Here is a 20,369-nt window from a genome sequence, read left to right as displayed (position 1 = left end):
GAGGGCATTAACAGTATGGTGTTTCTCCTGAAGGACCCCCTACGTTTGGGTCGAAGAAGCCAACTGAGCATCAAGACTGAGACCTGGCTAACAGAACTACACCAAGTAATTCAGTACACAAGGCCAAAAAGCCTGCATGCAGGCTATATCCCAATATTCAGAATTTTGATGTCGTACCGCAATATTGCCTTGTCTTTACCATGTAGATTGTGATTTTACATTTACATACAGTATGTCCTTGAACTTGATGATTAATACAAAAGAAATCAATATATGCTAACTGGACTTCAGGCACTGTGGTGTGAAATCCTTGTATAAATGAAAGAAAATAAAAAAAAAGTAGTAACAGTTTGGTACAGATTCCAGTTTTAAATAACTTTTATTTACTTTAGAGGCAAAAATTTCCCTATAGCATCGGCTGACAGTGAAACCTACAACGGTCTCCCAAACCAAAGGATCAGCATTAACAATAGATTCTGTTGGAAAGATCTGTACAGATTGATGTGAGCAGAATGAATGGGGTTAAGGCTGGAACCTGGTGGTGTTCTTTCACCCACAGAACGCAAAAGACTGTCCTTTACTAGCCAGCAGACAGGTAGTGGCAAGACTGGCTGGTCCAGTAGCAGGGCAGCAAGGAAGAAAACCAAAGAAATCTGGACTAGAAATGAAGACTTGGTTCAACTAATGCTTTCGGTTCTGAAAACGCCCCCAAAAACCAAAAGATAAAAAACAAAAAAAACAACAACAACAACAACACACAATCATACCCCTCCCTCCCCACACACACATACACACACACAAAAAAAACTAAACCTAACGAGCAGTAGAACTGTTGATTACAAAGTGACATCAGGTATTTGTAAAGTGACATCATTTTGCTCCTTTTTTGCCCCAGGGTCAGCAAACAAAACAAACAAACAAAAAAATAATAACCAAAAACTTGACATCCCACCTCAGTACATTTTAATTACTTTCACGAGACGAGTCAGTGCCTAAAGCCTGCAGCTTTTGCAAGGTCGGGGGTCGGCTTCAGAGCTGGTCTTAGGAAAAGATTGCCAAGCCAGAAGAATTTCTAACCAATTCACAAGTACATGTAAAGATCTAGTCCCATGCAGCAGACAATAACCTCATTTAAATCAGCATCGGTATTCACACGAGAGAGCTGGTCTGCGTATTATGGGAGTGAGAATTAAGTATGGTGCACTGCTAAGAACTGATACTGACATGACAGCAAGGTTAACAAGCTGAAACGAGGGGGGTTGGTGGGGGAGAGGCGAGCTCAACCATAAATAGTCCAGTGGCATGAGGTTTAGGCAAAAACTGAGATTTGTGGGGGGGCTAGGAATCCAGAATCCCCGTACTCCGGCCTTTACCTCCCGTCGTCTCTTTTGGCGCGGGCCTGAACCATGTCGCACGGCTGTACCCAGTTGTTGTCATGCAGTCCAACTCTACAGCCGGGTGTGTCCTTGTCCGTGCGCCGGCAGCACATCCAATACGAGCGTCCGTAAGGCAGGTCGTGGTGGTAAGGTTTGGGGTGCCAGCGGCAGAGCGAAACGTCCCCCCGCTCGTACTGCCGCTTGCACTGCTTGCAGGGGTCGTCGCGGTACAGCGGGTCCTGGTTCCAGCGGGAATCCGTGGCACGGACGCCGTAGGTCTCAATCAGGGCCTTGAAGTCATGGCAGGTGCACTTAAGGGCTGCTAGAGAACGGGTGGGCAAGTAGCTGAAGATGTTGACCATGATGTGGTCTGGAAGCATGAGCATGTACTGCCGTGGCTCCAGGAGCCGCTGGATCTGAAAACGGATCTCCAGGAAATCATGGGAGACGTGACGGTAGAGGCGGCAGAGCGATTTGTCCGCACAATCATCCACGCTGGCGATAGGGCTGTCTGGCCTCTCTACCGCACTTCCCACTGGCCCGTTGTTGTTTGCACAATCCAAAGAGCACATTCCACCAGAGACCCCGGTACTGCTTTCGTCTTCAGCACCTGGGGTCTGCAGAAAGAACAGCTGGCCAGGCGGGGGGTCTTCCGAAGCATCAGCTGGTTTTGCTGCACTAGGCATTGCAAAGCATACAGTCTCTTCTTGGACATTCTCTGTGCTGTCCTTACCATAGAAGACGCATTGGTCCACAGCACCGGTGACCACGACCTCGACATGGAAGCCGGTCACCCGCTCACGAGCCACGGCTTTCTTTTCTCCAGAGCAGTGATCTTGGTTGGGGTCGGGGGTTGTGGAGGGAGGCCGCTCGGTGATGTCTTCCCCTAAGGGATCAGACTTTGGTGAGCCAGCCAGGATGGCACCTGGGTCTCGAGATGAAGGGCTAACCAGTTGGTAGAGGTCACACGTGATCTTTTCTTTGGCCCTCGCTCCTGCCTGCCCTCCTCCAGCCCCGCAACTCATGAACATGCATCTGGAGCGGCCTACGGGCTCAGACTGGGAACGAGGATCCAAACTAGACACCCGGAAAGCAATCCTAACTTCACCCCGACCATGGCTTTGGCCACTACCACCGGTATCGCCAGCACAGTCCCGTTCTTTGCCAGAGCCATGGATCTGAGGCCGCAGTATTGTACTGTCAATATTTTGCTGCTGGGACTCAAAGTGTGCTACAGCTTGAGCAACGCGCCGGGACTCCTGTTGCTGCTGCTGCTGCTGCTGCTGCTGCTGTTCAAAGTCACTTTTCGAGGCTGGTGTGGATTGAGAGGTTTCTGTAAGGAATACAACAGGTGAGGAATCTGAAACCGAATTCTGAAGGACTGTGTGCTGCTGGTGGCTAGAAGTTGTCTGTCCTTGAGCCACTATGCCTTGCAGAGCCATAGCTGTGCGCTGTTCAACGAGGGCCACCATCTCCGCTACAGAGAGCAGATCAGTCTCGCTCACCCCAATGCCGTCCTCCGAGGGGGTGGGCTCTGAAGGCAATTCAGAGGTAACATTCTGAGCTCTCGTAGGAGGGTCATAGGAAGAGCATCGGCGGCGGCGTTTTGCCTTGGTACAGTCAGTGCCCCAATTTCCCTTCACCTTCATGGCACTAGGCCTTGGAATGCCTGCTCCACTGCACTGGTGAGCCACAAAGAAGGCAATTTTCTCCTTGGTGTTTCCTGGTTTGATGACATACCACGTGTCAAGCAACACCCTGCCATCTTCCATTTGAGATGTCGGGGAGGGTGGTGCAGGGGGTGGAGGAGCCAGAAGGGCGGAAGATGGAGCGGGAGGGGTGTTCTCATCCACGTGGTCTACATCCTCGTTGTGCTCTTCGCACACTCCGCCGGCCTCTATGGTGGTGCAGCCAGCGGCGTCAGCTTTGCAGAGGGTAGGTGTCGTCCCGCCGCCAATCGTGCCATTGCTGTACGGCTTGTTCTGCGAGTAGGTGCCGAAAGGACGTGGGCACCACAGTCGGATGTGGGAAAAGGTGTCACGGTTCATTGTGAGCCCACGGAGAGCATATCTGCCATTACGCAGGGCAGTTATTTTGTACTTCACCACTCATTCTCGTTCTTCAGGTCTGCAGCCTCCTTCAACGGTTTTAATCTAAAGAGTAAAGAAGAAAAAAAAATGAGGAAAAATCAATCCTTCACGATAAACTTGCTCACATTAGCCTCAATCCATGTATTTTCAATCGCACATTGCACAAAAATTGGTGTAGCAACACATCTAATTGCATCTTGGAAATGTATTGACACGAGAATAAGCAGTCTATGAAATATTAATTATTCTATTTGTTAAATATCTATCGCAACCACATTGTTTGCACTCAAGTTAGTAAACAGATCCCACCAACAACAAGTTATTGACTTGCTAAGCATGTCATCTATCAGGGTGCACAACTCTTGCTGCAAATAATCAATCGGCAATCAGCCATCAGCCAATTTATTATTTGGACTTTGGGTTGATCGGTTTTGCAACTGCCTCGGACTGTCACGGAGGCTCTGCACTTATTTCAATATTTCATTTCATATTAAAACAGGCACAGGTTACATTTTTTTTATTAATGTAACAAGGCACTTCAAATACTTTTGTGTTTAGAGCTTGATTTTTATTTTGAGCAAATGTTGGCAAAGTTAGAACTGCGCTAGAGAGACGAAGGATTATAGTAGGGCTGCACAATATGTCAATTTCAGCAGTAGTCACATGGCAGGACATGCAATGTCAAGTTACGTTTACTTATTTATTTTGCTGTTTGATATAAAAGGAAAATTCATACTGTTCTCATTTTGCACAAGAGATCAACCAGAGGCCCAAAATGATTTCCTTGACTCCATAACAGAGGTGTTATTTACATCATAACACGCTGGATCGATGATTGAAAATTTCTGATTTTGCAATGTCAGTGATTTCCAATATCGTGCAACACTAAATAGTAGTAATAGTAGTAAACAACTTAATAACCATTCGGAGGAGGTTTCTTTTAAGAAGATCTTTTAAGCCATCGATGCCTTTCCAGTGAAAGAAGCTGGCTGCTGAACCTCTAACCGAGTGCTTAGGAGACCCTGGAAAAGACCATTTTTCTGGCAATCTGGAATCTGGCACTTCATGGTTCTTCATGCCATGTCAATTTCACAATGAGTGGGATCACAGAAACGGACCTAAAACACCGGACACTGCCCACTGCCCCCCTCAGTGGTTCTGACAGCTGAATGACCGCAGCGCTCAGCTGAAGATGGGACGACAGGCCTCTCTGGCAATGTTCCCAAGCGAAGGTACCAATTTTCAGAGGCCACTGAACAAAAAAGGCTCAATCGGCACCCCCACCTTTCCTCCCTGATGGACAAAAGCTAGTTAGCTTAAACTTCAATCACACACTCCTGCAAAATATAAACAAACGACCCCGGCTGCGTCCACCACCACACGCCATCGCACTGTGGGGGGCTATTTTGGACACAGTACTTAGCCAGCGTGCGGTTTACAGCTCACTGGATATGAAACGTACGTGTCTACAGTAAAAAATATCAGTTCTGACACACTGCTTCACCTCTAATAATGCCAAATTAATACACTGCATTCAATACAATCCGGCTCGGACAGGCGAGTGTAGCGGACGCGGCCTAATTAGCTATAGCTATAGCTAGTCCAGGTAGCGAACACCAGTAGCTATAGCTAGCCTGGACTTCGCTAGCCAGTTCAACATAATCCACACCACAATAAGCTGCTCTGTTAATAGTTTAGAAATATAAATACTTGCTAAAATGTGCAACAAAAAAACCCTCAAACTCACAAACAAACATGTAGCTACTGAAGCAAGCTAGCAAGCTAGCTAATTCTGTCTGCGGCTAAGTTAAGCAAGTTAGCTAGCTAGCTACGCTAAGTAGCCAAATAGGAAGCATACTGCGTTATGGCAGTTCGCTAGCTAGCTAGTAAACCTGCAATTTACAGATATTATCTCTAGATATTAACAGGGAACGTGAAGAAATGGTTTATAGCGAGTTAGCCAGTTGTAAAATGGTCAGGTAGCACCGTTTAGCTATAGATAGCTATCCAAGCTGAGCGACGGTGGCTAGCGAGATAAGCCTCTGGGCCTGGGGAAGTTCAGCTAGCTGGCTGGCTGGCTGGCTCTCCCAGCAAGTCGAAATGCACACATTCCTCTTTAGTCACTTTCATTTGAGCAAGCTACGGCTTTAAATATCATGGCAGGGCTGTACTTTGCTAATCCGGCCGCACTGGCTGTGCTGTCACTCGTTTAATCTTCACGATGTCGCTAAACACGCAAGTGACTTGGCTAGCGTAGCTTAGCTAGCGTCGGTGAGTCCGGGTCCAGAAAGCCCACGCTCCGCTCCGGCTTTTCCTTCCAGCTGCCGGAGTGGCTGCGGTTAGCTGAGCTGCAGCGGAGCCGCCCGGGCAGTCGGAACAAAATCCTGGGACGGATCTGCGGACCTGCGGATCTTTTTCTGGACCTGGGTTTGCCATCTCTCCTAATTCTCACCTTTAGCTAAAACAACGTGACGCTATGTGGCTTCGCTCCGGCAGCTCCAGGGCGATGAAGATAAGCTCCAAGGAGGTCAAATAACGTCTCTTTTAAAAACACACAGGCGGGACAGAAGCAGGGCCCAGGCTACCACAACATTAGCCGAGCGACCTACGAGCTGCAAAGCCAATGACAATGTCCGGGCTCGCTGGGCTGTCGCCGTGCACTGGTGGTGGTGGTGGGGGGGAGGTTTCCACAGGTTTCCCGCAGGTACAGTCCGCGACCAGCTCTGGGAAATCCGCCGATCTCGAGGCAGCCCGGCCGGCTACTGTCCGATGGCTTCAACGTGTAAAAGAAAAGGTGGTGTTTTCGTAAAACAGATGTAGTTTCACGGTCTGTGAAAAGCTATTGGGGAAGGCCATCTTGTTGACAGGCAGCTGCAAAACGCCAGCAGCCAATAGGAAAACCGAGTTGATGGCGTGTCCATATATGGTCGCTGCAAACTCCCCTCTCTGCCCCCTCCCTCGCAAAGGGAGAAGCACAAGAGATCTGCTTCTTCTGCTTCGTCCAAAACTGTACTGGAGTAACAAGGCTGGACTGAACAGGGGTCAGCAGCAGCTGGATCTATGAGGCTTTTGTAGCCAGAGGAACAGCAGACAGGTGACAGGTGATTCCACCTGGATGACCAGTCTCACCATTTGTGTTGGACACACCGATGGAATTGAACTCATCCGTGTAGTGAACACACACACACACACACGCATACATACACACACACACTACTGATCAATCACAGCTCACAGTGACAGTGAGCACACCTGCCCGGAGTGGTGGGCAGCCCGCAACTGCTGAGCCACCACTGCCCCAAGTGACCAGCGAAAAGGGAGCCGAGCCAGCCGGGAGTCGAACCTGATGTGTAGTCTGGCGCGTTATCCATCGTACACTGTACAGCGAAATGTGTCCTCCGCATTTAACCCATCTGGTAGTGAACACACACTCACACACACACACACATGTGTTAGGGGCAGTGAGTACACACACACACACACCCAGAGCGGTGGGCAGCCAACTCCAGCGCCCGGGGAGCAGAGAGGGTAAAGGGCCTTGCTCAAGGGCCCAACAGTGGCAGCTTGCCGAGCCCGGGAATCGAACCCACAACCCTGTTATCGACAGCCCAGCGCTCTAACCGCTGCCCCACATTCAACTAGCTTCATTAAGCCAGCTTGGCAACCAGCCTAGTCAAGATGGTCATGCCGACAGACCAGCTAGTCCATCAAACTGAACATGAAGACATACACTACGCTGCTTGACCAGCTTTTTAACCACGTTCCCTTATCAAAGACCAGCTCGGACCACCTAAACCCAACAACCAACACAAGCAGGTCGTAGAATTTGGACTAACGTGCAGTTCTGAGGGCTGATAATGCCAAGATCAAACCCTACCGGCCCTGCTCGGGATTCAAAACGTACAAGCATGGTGGAGGTACTGTCAGAGCTGGGGCTTGCATGGCTGCTTCTGTTATTGATCACTTCCATCCTGATGGTAACAGCAGAATTCAGACGTCTACCGAAACCTGCCAATCTCAGAGAAACACATCCAATCTAATCAGGAGGACTTTCATCATGCAGCAAGATAGTGGCCCAAAACACACCAGCAGCACAACAAAGGACTTCATCAGGGGGAAGAAAAAAAGGGAAGATTGTATATATATATATATATAAATGGGTGTTCAAAAACATCAGGATATGAAGGTTAATCACTTCATGGAAGATCTCACTTAAAACAAACTGGGGTTAGATGTTCCCCTACCTGGTGATCATTGCATTAATTTCATTTTTTAATAGTGTTATTAATCTGATGATAACAATGATATTGAGGTCTGTATCCATTTGTCCTAATGATTAATGAATAGACCCTTTTTTTTTTACACTGTGAGGAAGCTGAAGCTTGGGCATCCACCAAGGCTTGGTTTCAAAAGAAGTCCTGGGAGGTTCTGGAGTGGTCTTCACAGTTGCCTGACTTGCCCCACTGAAATATCTTAATAATAATAATAATAAAAAAATAAAAGGATGCAAACCCAAGAATATTAGTGAACTGGAGGCCACTGCTAGATCCTCAGTCTAAGCAAAATAATGACCTGATTAGCTTGATTATATTATGCTAAGTCATAAAAAAAGTTCATGTCTACTTCCATTCAAGCCATTATTTCATTAAATCAGCCACTTTGAAATCTAGGATGAACTTAGGCTACCGCAGGTTCGATTCAATTTGCGAAAACGATTCTTTCAAACGAATCGGTTCACATAAATGCTTTTTAAAATATGTATCAGTAAGCCATTGTCTACATGGCATGTTGCTGACAATTGTGCCTGCGTTGTATCAGACACCTCTTTAGCCTGTAGCAAGGGGAGAAATGCGTCGCGAATTTGCGACGCGATGCTGAGACTCTCGAATCGGTTCAGCTGGTTGAACGAAGCTTCAAAAGAACTGCTTCGTTCACGTGTCGGCCATCGTTGGTTCACGCCTCTTCAGTCACTTCGTTATTCTCTTGTGATTGGGTGGCCCGCCCTAAACCCCGCCTTAATCCGCTAACACTAAAATGGGATTGGTCGAGAGGCACGTCCGTCCACGCATGCTTTCCGGGTCCGGTAGCGGTTACAAAACAGTGTGCTGGCTCGGGAGCGTTAGAAGGGCATCAGCCAGCGTTGGTCTTCGTTATTAGACGTTGTGCTGGACCAGATTTATTGAGCAGTGGTAAGCAGACCTCTTCTGTCCTGTCCGGCCGTCACTGCTGCTGATGTTGTTTTAATGGACACCGTTATTTTGGACCTTTTGGGCATCCAGCGTTGGCCAGCCGGTCGGTTCAGCATGTGGCTCGCTATCATTTGCATAGGTTATCATATAAGCCTGATTATGGTATTTATAGACCTGCCTAATTACATTGTCCCCTCACGTATGAAAAGTGGCACTGACTCACATGTATTTTGAGATTATTATTATTATTATTATTATTTTATTATATGATTTTATTATTGTGTTTTTTGAAGCTGTTGACTAAGGTTTACTCCTTGGGTATTTATTTTATTTATGAGATTTATTTAATTTAATTAACGTTATTTTTTTTATTTTTTGTTTGAAAGTCTATTTATTTATATTATTTTCTCCCCTTTTTGTGAGATTTTATTTATTTATTTTTAGTTTATTGTTGACTAAGGCTACTCCTTGGGTATTTATTTAGATATTTTATTTATTTATTTATTTTTAGTTTAGTTTTCAAAGCTGTTGACTTAGGCTCCTCCTTTTTATTTTTATATTTATTTATTTTTATTTCATTACATTTTTTGTTTGCAAGATTATTTATTTATTTATTTATTTATAGTTTATTTTTGAAAGCTAAGGCTACTCCTTGGGTATTTATTTAGGGATTGACTATTTATTTATTTATTTAAGTTTTTAAAGCTGCTGAGTAGAGCTAATCTTTGGGTATTATGTATGTACACTCACCGGTTACAGTTATACCGGCTAGGGCATCCCTTTGCTCGTAAAACAGCCTCAGTTCTTCATAGCACGTATTTCACAATACGATGTTTGAAACCTTGAGATTCTGGTCCATGTTGACATGATTACATCATGCAATTCCAGGTGATTTCTGAGGAGCACCTTTATGCTGTGACTCTTCCGTTCTAGTGGATTCAGATCTGGTGCCACCGAACAACGCTGAACCGAGACCACTTTACTTAGTGACTTGGTGCATTATCATGCTGGAAGTAGCAGTTAGAAGATGCACATGATCAGCAACAGTACTCTAATAGAACCGTTTAAGTGTCATTTGACTGTTGATTATTTGGCATTAACAGCCAAGAAAACATTACCGTACCATTACACCTCCGCCACCAGCCTGGACTCTTGACACAAAGCAGGTTGAGTCCACTGATTCGAGCTGTTGGTGCCAAATTCTGCTCTAGTCATCTGTGTGCCTCAGCAGAAAGCGAGATTCCTCAGACCAGGCTGTGTTTTTATTTTACAGTGATGCTGTCGGAGGTGCTACAAGTCCTGAGGGGTGCTGGCAAGGTGGGGGCTGCCTTAGCCACCGGTCAGGGCGAGCAGTTGCGACTGATGGCTTGCAACTCAACGCTGGGAGCAGGGGTCAAAGCTGCTCAGGACGTGGTGGAGGGCCTGGCGGGTGCTGTAATGAGAGGAGGAGAGGTAAGCAGTTTGGTGGATGTCATGATTTACAGTAGTGGCGTAAATAAGTCATATTGAATTATGGAAAAAATCAGTTAGCATAACCATGAGATGTCCATCTTTTTGGGTGCATTTCTTCCAGACCCCCAAATCTGAGGAGTTCCCCGACATTGAGGAATGGGACCAAACGGAGATGGATGAGGCTGCAAAATGGGCTATGGACATGGAGATGTCATCTAATTTGAATGGCAAGGGAGGCCCAGATACGACAGGAACGGCTGGAGGAACGCCAGGTAGCACTGGCTGGCCTGGACAGACTGCTCGTTTCTTGCACGTTTCGGCGCCTCTTCGTCACACGAGGCTCGTTCATGACTCTGTAGTGGCCCGGCTCACTCCGGAAGACATCAAAAATGCCAGGGAGGCCAAACAGAGTATCGCCAGACCTGTTCGACAGAAGGTGAGGAAAGCAAACCCTTGTTTTCCATTACCATCACTTGCAGAACACTTATGGCACGTTTCATTATGTAGAGCATAATTACTCCAGGTTAAATGGATGTGAAACAGTCCCCCTCAAATGGACTTGATCATTATGGCTCCTACACCCAAAGGAGCGTCATATGTCAGAAAGCCATTAATATCCAGTGTCTGCATGATGAGATTGCATGATTTTAATATTTAATAATGCTTTAATAGTTGAATATTTTCCATGACTCATGTTCTACACTAGATGGTGAGTAGGGAGCCATTTGAGATTCAGCCAACACTAAAATATTAGCCAATCACTTTACAGAACAGAAACCACCAGTTCAGAGTGTGCATTATTATGCATAGTTCAAAAAGGAGGTGATTTCTCTGCAGCATTTAACAATAAACACCCTATAAAACAGTCATAAATAATATAGATAATGTGTAATAACAGTTAACGTACACTAGAAACAAAGCATCAGTCTAGAATGACACATTATGCACATGTTAAAAAAACACGTTAAGTAATTTACTATAGTATTATTTAGCATTTAGTAGACTAATTAGCAGGGGTTACACATAGGGTCCACCCATACCCTAATCACCCACTATATCTATTTTAGGCAGACCCCTACCTTCCTCAGTATTTCCCTAAATTAAGCGTATATACAGTGTAATACCTGTATACGCCGGCCACCCTCGGTCGCTTACCTCAGCCATCAAATCGGTGAATTTGAGCTTTAGATTACTATTCGAGATGGTTCCAACAATCCAAGCTACACCCTGAGAGCTGAGGTCTAGCAAGCAGTCGAGCGAGCCACTCCTTCTCAAGCGCCTTATAGGTCACCATGTCCTCATCTACCCCCAGGTGCGTCCCCTAATCGCTGGGCCTCCCACCTGCTAGTCATACCTATCCCACTTACAACCAGCAGAGGCCACACGGGGTCGTAACAACAAGCCATTGTAAACACGTAATGGCTTGTGTATCTTTAGCTATCAGTTAATGAGCATGTCATGGACATTTGGACAAAGTAAAAAGACTGAGTAAGGATAAGTATTAATAACAGACGCCTTACCTTAAGGCGTAATACCTTGGATTTGTCAACTCTATAACAAATGCTATACCAAATGAGTTCCTCTTCAAATCTGTTTCGTTTTCAGCTAAGTGAGAGGGCCAGAGAACGGAAGGTCCCTGCCACACAGATAAGTCGGCTCGTCAATTTTGGGGGTGAGTGTCGTTCAGATTGTTGAGAGTTTGAATCCCATTAACGTTGAGTTCAGTTGAGCGCTTGTGTTTTATTTAATCTGTATTCTGGCAATATGGACATTATGCAGTCTCCTCTCCTTTCCACTAGCTGGCAGTAATTCCCACATCCTCAACACAGTTAGCATAACAAGGGGTTTCTCCAGTTATTCAACCCCTTCATGACCAGCGTCTTTAGTACTTAGTAGAGCACCCATCTGCTGTTATGACCTTCTGCAAACGTGATTCACAGCCAGACTCTGGCAGCGTTCCTGAGGAATCTTAAGCCCATTCCTCATGGGCAGTGGCCTCCAGTTCACTGATATTCTTGGGTTTGCTGCTGCATCCGCCTTCTTCAAATCCCACCAAAGATTTTTCTATGGTGTTCAAGTCAGGTGACGGCCACGACCACTCCAGAATCCTCTGGGACTTTCTTCTGAAACCAAGCCATGATGGAGTTTGACGTAGGCTTGGAATCAAACGCCACTCGTTCTGTGAAGAAGCTGAAGCTTGGGTGTCATTGAAAATTGCAATTGACAAATGACCAAAGCATACTTCAGGGTCCACCACAATTTAAACAGCTCCACGGCCTGGTTTCAGAAGAAGTCCTGGAAGATTCTGAAGTGTCCCTCGCAGTCTCCTGACTTGAACCCCATAGATAAAGTCTTGCTTGGTTATTAAGAAGGCGGTTGCAGCAGCAAACCCAAGAATATTAGTGAACTGAGTAGGCCTGCCGCGATAATTCCGTTATCGACTTATCGTATGATAAATGGACGTGTCCACGATACGTTTAGCAGACGCCGATAATAGCCAATTGGTTTGAGTTTGTTTACATTAGAAAAAAACGCCGCAAGATTTCTGCAAGGCGCACGGTGCTGCTCTCTCGCCGGCTCCCTGTCTAAGGCGAAGACATGTCTGGGCCAGACAGCGACATCTATGTCTATGTGTGCACACAGAGGAGGCAGGCGCAGGTGGAGGCGTGTTAGCTGGCGAACATATTCAAGGCTAATAGGAATTTGCACAAAAAAAAAGTTACACAGATCCAGAAAGAAAGTTTGGAAAAGTAATTCAAGATGGACTTGGTTTCAAAGCCACATTGCACTGCTCCAGTGTGGGAACACTTTTTGGCTTTGGAGCATGGAGGATGCAGAGGTATTAGATGATGTCAAACATCAGCTTGTGCAAGAGCTACTCAACATGAAAGAAGTGAAGAAAGTGCCAGTGCTGAAAACGATGACGATGGATCTAAACCTGCAGCACCCAAGAAGAAAAGGCTAAGTGACCTTCTTCAGAAAAGAAGATGTAAACTCACAAGTCTTCAGGGCCAGGCTGTGTCAGTGCCAAAAAGAGTTCAGGCTGATGCAGAGCTAACCAAGTTCATCCAGGAGGAAGTCTTGGATACATCATCTGATCCCTTGATGTGGTGGCGTGATAATCACAGAAGATTTCCTTTGATAGCGAAGTTGGCACAGAAATATATGTGCATTTGCTCAACAAGCACCAGCTCAGAGAGAATGTTTAGCACAGCTGGAAATATTGTTACCCCAGAGAGATCCTGTCTCAAGCCAAACAAGGTAAACATGTTGGTGTTCCTTGCTCGGAACTTATCCCATAATTAAAATACACATGTAGGAAGAGATATGGCTTGCCGAAGCACCTGTTACTTTGATGGACACTTTGATGGAGCTAATTTCATATCACAGTAATATATAGCATATAGATAAATCAGGAAAGAATGTCTCCAAGTGCCTTTCGTTTGTTTACAAAATTGTAAAGTATTAATCAGAAGAGTTTATTTAAGAGTGTGGTATTTTATTTGTTTTATTTATTTAAGATATTTAAATATTTTATATTGGAGTTCAACGTTTGAATGTTCTTATTCTTAATTAAATATTTATTTCATGTTAAAATGGTGTTCTTGTATTGCTTTTATATTATTGTTCTGACACATGGCACAAAACAACACTATTGTGTAACACTGTGTAATGCTGCATAATCATTAGTCATTAGTGTGAAAAAATTTTAATATTTTTCTGAATTGATTAGCATATTTGTTTCTGTATATTTCAGCTCATTAGAAAATGTGTTCTTTAGTGGGTGCTCAAAACTGAAGTTGTACTGTAGGGGGAGCCCAGAAGCAAGAAAAAAATGATAGTACCTCTTTAAAATGACAATATTATCGTTTATCGCGATAATTTAGGAGACGATTAATCGTCCAGAAAATGTTGTTATCGTGACAGGCCTAGAACTGAGTGAGGCCACTGTCCATGAGGACTGGGCAAAGGGACGGCCCAGGAACATCATTTAAATTTCTAAAGATTTCTTAACACTTGAACTCTCTCTAACCCTCTTTCCGGACTGTGTTGCAGGTTTAGCCGTTGGCCTTGGCCTGGGTGCCATTGCTGAGGCAGCAAAGCAGTCTTTTACCGGCAAACGCTCAGGTAACCCTGCAACCTTAAGAAAGCGCTACCCTGTTTACCATCTGATAATCTTCAGGAGACTGACTTAAGAAAGGACCAGAATTTCAGGCATAATAAGAAGCATAAGAAGCTCACTGTGAAAGGAGAAATTAAATGGAAAGTTTTTTTCCCCCTTACCCCCAAATGTAGTTGATCAGCCATGGCATGCTTGGCATCCACAGTTTCCAAAGCTATGAGGCTAATGAGGCTAATGAAACAAACATAATGCAAGTGTATATCCACCAAAACGCTATACAACAGGGGTCACTGACACTCCTACACTGCCCATTCAGCCAATCTGCCACTTCTAAAGGCTGTAATTAGATGAACCAGGTGAAGTCCATGCATACAGGTAGGTCTCCAAATTGAGCAGTGCTCACCAAGCTTGCTTCTGATGTAAGCTTCCATTAGACCGACTTGTCGGCAAACACGTCTCAGCTGATCGACCACATTCGGGGCGAATTGTGTGAATTGTGTAAAGCTAGCCTGCAGGCATGTTTTCTTATAGTAGGTTTGAGTGTTTGAACATTTTCCCTCTCAGATTCAGAAGCTGTGCTGAATTCTCCACTGCTATCTGAGGCCAATGCTGAGAGGATTGTTGACACGTTATGTAAGGTGCGAGGAGCAGCGCTCAAGCTTGGACAGATGCTTAGCATTCAGGGTACAGTTTGAGAAACCTCTTTCTTCCACACTCTTCCTTCTTCAAATTGATTTCCTAAACTGCCCTTGAATTCACCTTGTTTGCTGGTTTGTTGGTTTTTAATGGTTTACTCTGTACCCTAAACAAAATGTAGCACATTACTAATGAACCAATGAGAAGTTCTTCTTTTCATAGGTTTATCTTATATCATTATTGCTTATCAATTTCAGTGCAATTGTTGCCAGAATAAAAACGTATAGATGTGATGTAACTTAGTTGGTGGTGGTTGCTCCCTGTTTTTCATGTCATTTGCAGATAACAGCTTCATCAATCCACAACTACAGAAGATATTTGAGAGGGTTCGCCAAAGTGCAGACTTCATGCCAGCCTGGCAGATGAACGTAAGTTTCCTCCCTTCAATGGAAATTGCTGTGATATTTAAAAAAAACCCTTATTAAATATACAAATCTAATCAGCAGATTTGTTTGATGTCTGGATGTCCGATTCGAAAATCGATTCTTATAACGCACGCAGGACGCCATGCCTGAATATATAAGGCAGTATAGTAAATATGGGGAGAGCTTCGCATGTGCCTAGAGGAGAGCGTTCGCTGCCTGTTCTGCTACATCATCAGTCTACAGGCACCTCCGCTGACTAGCATGGTGCTGAGTGAGTGTGGGAAAGGGAGGACCATCCTACCCACGCTGCAAGAGCAAGGCCAGTTGTTCGTGTTGGTCATCCTGACCACAGATGGACGTGGCATCACCAGGAGATGATCTACTGATCATAGGGTGCCACTTGGGAAGGAATGGCGGTATTTGCATTTGGTCATCACAGTGATAAAGACACAGTGAAACGTGGTGGAATTCCCAAGCACAGTCCTAAGGTAGAAGAGATCCTTCCCTTCAGGACTCATTCATCTACACCTTCCCCTCATTCACGCACCTAGTGCGTTGTCCCCAGAATTCGGCACCCCTGCTTCTCTTCGTAGTCTTGTATGTTTGTACAGAAGTCTCTGTAGTCACTGAATTACATGCCTTAAGGCCTTAGGTTCTGTTGTTATCGTGGCTGCAGCTGATGCATCTGTGTTCATTTCTTGTTTGCAGAAAGTTCTGGAGGAGGAGTTGGGCTCTGGCTGGCGGGACAAACTGTCATCGTTTGAGGACAAGCCTTTTGCAGCTGCTTCCATTGGCCAAGTGCACCACGCGGTTTTACCCGACGGAAGAGAGGTGGCCATGAAGATACAGGTAGAGGGTGTTCAGTTTTACAGAAGCTCATATTGAAGTTGCTGAGTTTCAAAAATGAGAGTAATGCCCTTGCAGATCTTCATTATCCCAATATTAATAAGGAGCTACTAATACTAACTAATCCACCTGCTGTCATCGTCACTGTGTTGCAGTATCCTGGGGTGGCTGAGAGCATCAGAAGTGACATTAACAACCTAATGTCGGTGCTGAAGCTGAGCGTAGTGCTTCCTGATGGTGAGGGGCACCCTTCTGACCCGCTTTGCAGATAGGTTCATTATGCCGCATGCAGAAATGCCAGTTGTGCGTTGCGAGGAAGGTTTGTGGAATCAGTTGCTGTTCTGTGCCAGGGTTATTTGCTGACAGCAGCCTGGAGGTCCTTCAGAGGGAGCTCGCCTGGGAGTGTGACTACAAAAGAGAGGCGGCCTGCGCAGAGCGCTTCAGGTACAGCCAGTGACTTGCTTGCAGTTTTGAAGGATGGCGTCCTGTTAATTGGAGAACAACAGGAGTAGCTGTGTTCTGTGTTTAAACACTCCCCCTTTTAGTTATTTATTTGGTTTTCTGCCATGCGAATTAAATTAGAGAGGCTTGTATTAAACAATGCGCTGTATGCTCCTAGAGGAGGGCGATGGGTTATTTCACTGTTATCTCTGAAGGCTATGTAGCGGTCATTCTAAAATCAGAAAATTAGCAGAACTCTTGCCCTTAGATTTGAGAGTGCCCTAAACAACACAGTGTGTTAATGGCTTGTTTTTTAAGAGCACTTGACTGGAAGTGTTCCTGCTAGATGAAGTCTGTAGCTGTAGATGTAGGCTGGAGGCACTTGACTGACCTGGTGCGTGACCTTTGCAGGGCTCTAGTGGAAGGAGACCCGATGTTCAGAGTGCCCAAGATCATTGACGAGCTCACCACCAGCCGGGTGATCACCATGGAGCTGGTCCACGGACTCCCGCTGGACAGCTGCGTGGATTTGGATCAGGAGACCAGGAATAAAGTGAGTGAGGTGGTCTGAAATGATGATAAAAATGCTTTCATTATTATGCTAATATCAGTAGCATCTATATGCTCGTATTTGATCATTAGAGTCTGGTATTCAAGCCCCACGTGTAGTGTGAGCGTATTTCTCTGTCCACAGATCTGCTTCAGTATCTTGCAGTTGTGTCTTCGAGAACTCTTCGAGTTTCGCTTCATGCAAACGGACCCCAACTGGTCCAACTTCTTCTACAATGCTGAGGACAAAAAGGTGTGTGTGACTTCTTACTCTATATCTATATTCATATCTATTTGTCTTTTATTTTTATTAAACAAAACAACTATTTGTTTGCATTAAGAAACAATATTCTTCTGCTCAACAGATCTACCTGTTGGACTTTGGCGCTTGCAGAGAATACCCAGAGTCCTTCACTGATGACTATATAGAGGTACTGCAAACAGGCAGCATTTTCTATTTCTATTCCATAATTTGGATCCCTGATCCGTTCTACAGGACTTAACACTATAAAATGACAAAACAAAGATATACAGTTTACAGTCGCACTCTAAATTATCTAAATAATTATTAAACCCCCCCCCCATTGCGAATTAGGTTTATGAGCAAAATGTACCAACTTTCAGCTATTTTGCAATAAAACAAACCCCCCAGGCACTGGGGTTTCAGTTTCTACAGTAAGGTGCATACTAAACACTGAAGGTCTACATGCCTGTACAATCCCCCTGATCCAAGAGATCAGAACCACCCAGAACTCAAAGCTTTTTGATGAGAGAATGGGCGACAGTCCCTCAGTCATGAATGGAAAGAGTCTTCGCTGCTACAAAAAGTTATTACCAGGCTATAATACTCACCAAAGGGGATGTTCTTAAGTGTGCCCAAACTTTTGCTGCAGATTTTGCTTTAGATGATTGCTTAAAATATAAATATGAACTTGGGGATCAGATCCCTCTTTACTCTGCCCAAACTTCCTCTGCATGTCCCTGTCTGACCTGTGTGTTTGTGAATCCACTAGGTGGTGCATGCAGCCTCTGTGGGGGATCGAGCCACAGTTCTGCAGAAGTCCAAAGACCTGAAGTTCCTCACAGGCTTTGAAACCAAGGTTTCTTACTCTTCTCCTCACTTTAAGCAAAATAGGTTTATACAGTATGGGCTGAGGGTTCTTTTTACTCACTAGTGAATGCTATATAGAACCTTTTATTAAAAGGTTCTCTTAAAGAACCATCTACAAGTCTCTCTTTTTGTGCTTGAAATCTATTAATATTTAAACATCACTACTAAATACTTAAATACTGAATATTTTAAATATTCTCACCAGTTCTGTCTGTCCTGGAGTTCCCTTTCTCTTCGGGGAACTCCTCATTTTCCTCTTTATCAATCTCTCTCGCTCTCCGTCTCTCTCTCTAGGCCTTTGAGGACGCCCACGTTGAGGCAGTGATGATCCTGGGGGAAGCCTTCGCCTCTGAGGACGCCTTTGACTTTGGCACTCAGAGCACCACGCGCCGCATCCACAGCCTGGTCCCCGTCATGCTCCGGCACCGCCTCACGCCCCCTCCAGAGGAGTCCTACTCCCTGCATCGCAAAATGGCCGGCTCCTTCCTCATCTGCTCCAAGCTAGGGGCGCGCATTCCCTGCAGGGCCATGTTCCTCGACATCTACAACGCCTACAGCCTCAGACGCCAACAGCGGGCAGGCAGCGCATAGTGTGAACTGACTCCGAAGTCCTGGGTTTGTAAGTAACTGGGCTTGGATGGACCGGATGTTCTAATGACGTTTGTTTACTGTGGGAAAGGAGTCTGACCATGAATAAAGAGAGACCGTATTTATGCTATTATAACTGTCATTTGAGTGTTTGGTACCTGTTTGGGTGAGTGGGAGCTGGCTTCTAAACTATATGCAGTGCTGTGAAGAAGTATTTGCCCTTTTTCCAATGTCCCAAATTCTTCATTCCCCAATTTCAAATGATGTCCCATGTGAAAAGGTTGCCCCCCCCCCCAATCAACCAGTTAACCAGTCAAATTCAATGGACAATAGGGTTCAATTTCCCTAGCCACTCCAGCATGATTACTGCTAGACCCGTTAAATCCTAACATCACTTGTAAGAAGCCAGTAAGCCAATGGGAAGCAGGCTAGAAGGTCTCAAAAAGCAGAACATGATGCCATGTCGTAAAGAGATTCAAATACAGATGCAAAACAATGTTGTTAAAATCTACCAGTGTGGAAAAGTTACAAAGCCATTGCAAAAGCTGTGGCACTTCAGCGAATTTCACCAAGAGCATCATTTAGGAGATCACAAAAGAACCCAGGCGATCATCTAAAGAACTGCAAGCCTCACGTGTGTCAGTTTAGGTTAATGTGCATGATTCCACAATGATGAAGACACTGAGCAAAAATGGCTTCCATGCGAGAGTTGCAAAGGTACAAACCACTGCTGACCAAAAAGAACACAAAGGCTTGTATTGTGTTTGCCAAAAAAACATCTAGATAACCCCCAAGGAGTGATAAAGTGAAACATCAGAAAATCCTGCCGGAGACTGACCTCCCATCAGTTTGAGAGCTTCAAGGTTCAAGCTCGGTTGGGTTGTGCAACAGGACAATGATCTCAAGCACATGAGCCAGCCTACCTCTGAATGGCTCAAAAGAAAGCAAATAAAGGGTTTGGATGCTGGGACAAGACCCTAAATGGATGGTTCAGCCTCGAAACCTGTTCAGTAAAGCCAAATTAAAACCACTGTGCAAAGAGGAGTGGGTCCAAATTCCTTAACAGTGATGTAAAAGACCCATCGTTAGTTACCGCAAACGTTGGATTGCAGTTGTTACAGCCAAGGGAGGTACAACCAGTTTTGGGAGATTTTGGGGGCAACTGCTTTGTCACATAGATGACTATGTATATCTTAATAAATGGAATGATTTAACCCATGCTGATTTAAAATGGAGCAATACAAGGACAGATCAACATTATATAATTAAAATAGAACAAATAAGGATAATCACGCTGTTGGTTATTGTGTAAGTTGCTGTAAAATAAGGCGATATGAACTTTGTCATGGCAGAATTGCTTAACCTTGGCAGGTATATTGTCTTGTGCAAACATTTGGACACTCCTAGTCATATTCCAGGTGTTCACGTCCTCTACAGAGACACACATCTGCACATTCTACAGCACAGTTAACGGTCAGTAGGTTAATTTAACGTCCTGCAAAAGTACTGAAACATTCATTCAGGACCTGCTTTTGCTGGTAAC

At 45.1% G+C, this 20,369-nt stretch overlaps 2 protein-coding genes across 4 annotated transcripts; one reads left to right on the top strand and one right to left on the bottom strand.

Annotated features, from left to right (window-relative positions):
• Nucleotides 1-360: 360 nt before the first annotated feature.
• On the bottom strand, nt 361-19,039 carry fbxo46 (F-box protein 46). Of its 3 annotated transcripts, none has more exons than XM_072690732.1 (4): nt 18,441-19,039; nt 16,970-17,145; nt 9,779-10,529; nt 361-3,529 (listed from the first exon to the last, which is right to left on the bottom strand). In XM_072690732.1, the coding sequence occupies exon 4, from the start codon at nt 3,422-3,424 to the stop codon at nt 1,370-1,372; it is 2,055 nt and encodes a 684-aa protein (XP_072546833.1). In that variant the 5' UTR covers nt 3,425-3,529; nt 9,779-10,529; nt 16,970-17,145; nt 18,441-19,039; the 3' UTR covers nt 361-1,369. The 3 variants fall into 3 exon arrangements, with proteins under 3 accessions (XP_072546833.1, XP_072546832.1, XP_072546831.1); XM_072690731.1 differs by lacking the exon at nt 18,441-19,039 and adding an exon at nt 17,242-17,341; XM_072690730.1 differs by lacking the exons at nt 9,779-10,529; nt 16,970-17,145; nt 18,441-19,039 and adding an exon at nt 5,919-6,347.
• Nucleotides 8,523-18,956, top strand: coq8b (coenzyme Q8B). Its single transcript, XM_072690734.1, has 15 exons — nt 8,523-8,655; nt 9,929-10,107; nt 10,229-10,543; nt 11,713-11,779; nt 14,164-14,235; nt 14,795-14,914; nt 15,209-15,294; nt 16,000-16,140; nt 16,293-16,374; nt 16,488-16,581; nt 16,990-17,131; nt 17,273-17,380; nt 17,493-17,558; nt 18,141-18,227; nt 18,533-18,956. The coding sequence occupies exons 2-15, from the start codon at nt 9,931-9,933 to the stop codon at nt 18,827-18,829; spliced, it is 1,854 nt and encodes a 617-aa protein (XP_072546835.1). The 5' UTR covers nt 8,523-8,655; nt 9,929-9,930; the 3' UTR covers nt 18,830-18,956.
• Nucleotides 19,040-20,369: the final 1,330 nt, after the last annotated feature.

The sequence above is a fragment of the Salminus brasiliensis genome, chromosome 11 (genome assembly GCF_030463535.1).
Source record: "Salminus brasiliensis chromosome 11, fSalBra1.hap2, whole genome shotgun sequence".
Taxonomy (NCBI): domain Eukaryota; kingdom Metazoa; phylum Chordata; class Actinopteri; order Characiformes; family Bryconidae; genus Salminus; species Salminus brasiliensis.
This window is presented reverse-complemented; position numbering and strand designations above follow the sequence as displayed.

Bases quoted from the DNA above. Each gene is read 5' to 3' on its own strand.
- fbxo46 (XM_072690732.1), bottom strand. From the start codon at position 3,424: ATGAACCGTGACACCTTTTCCCACATCCGACTGTGGTGCCCACGTCCT.
- coq8b (XM_072690734.1), top strand. From the start codon at position 9,931: ATGCTGTCGGAGGTGCTACAAGTCCTGAGGGGTGCTGGCAAGGTGGGG. The intron at 14,236-14,794 runs GTAACCCTGCAA...TTTCCCTCTCAG, and splicing joins TTTTACCGGCAAACGCTCAG to ATTCAGAAGCTGTGCTGAAT. The intron at 17,559-18,140 runs GTACTGCAAACA...TGAATCCACTAG, and splicing joins TCACTGATGACTATATAGAG to GTGGTGCATGCAGCCTCTGT.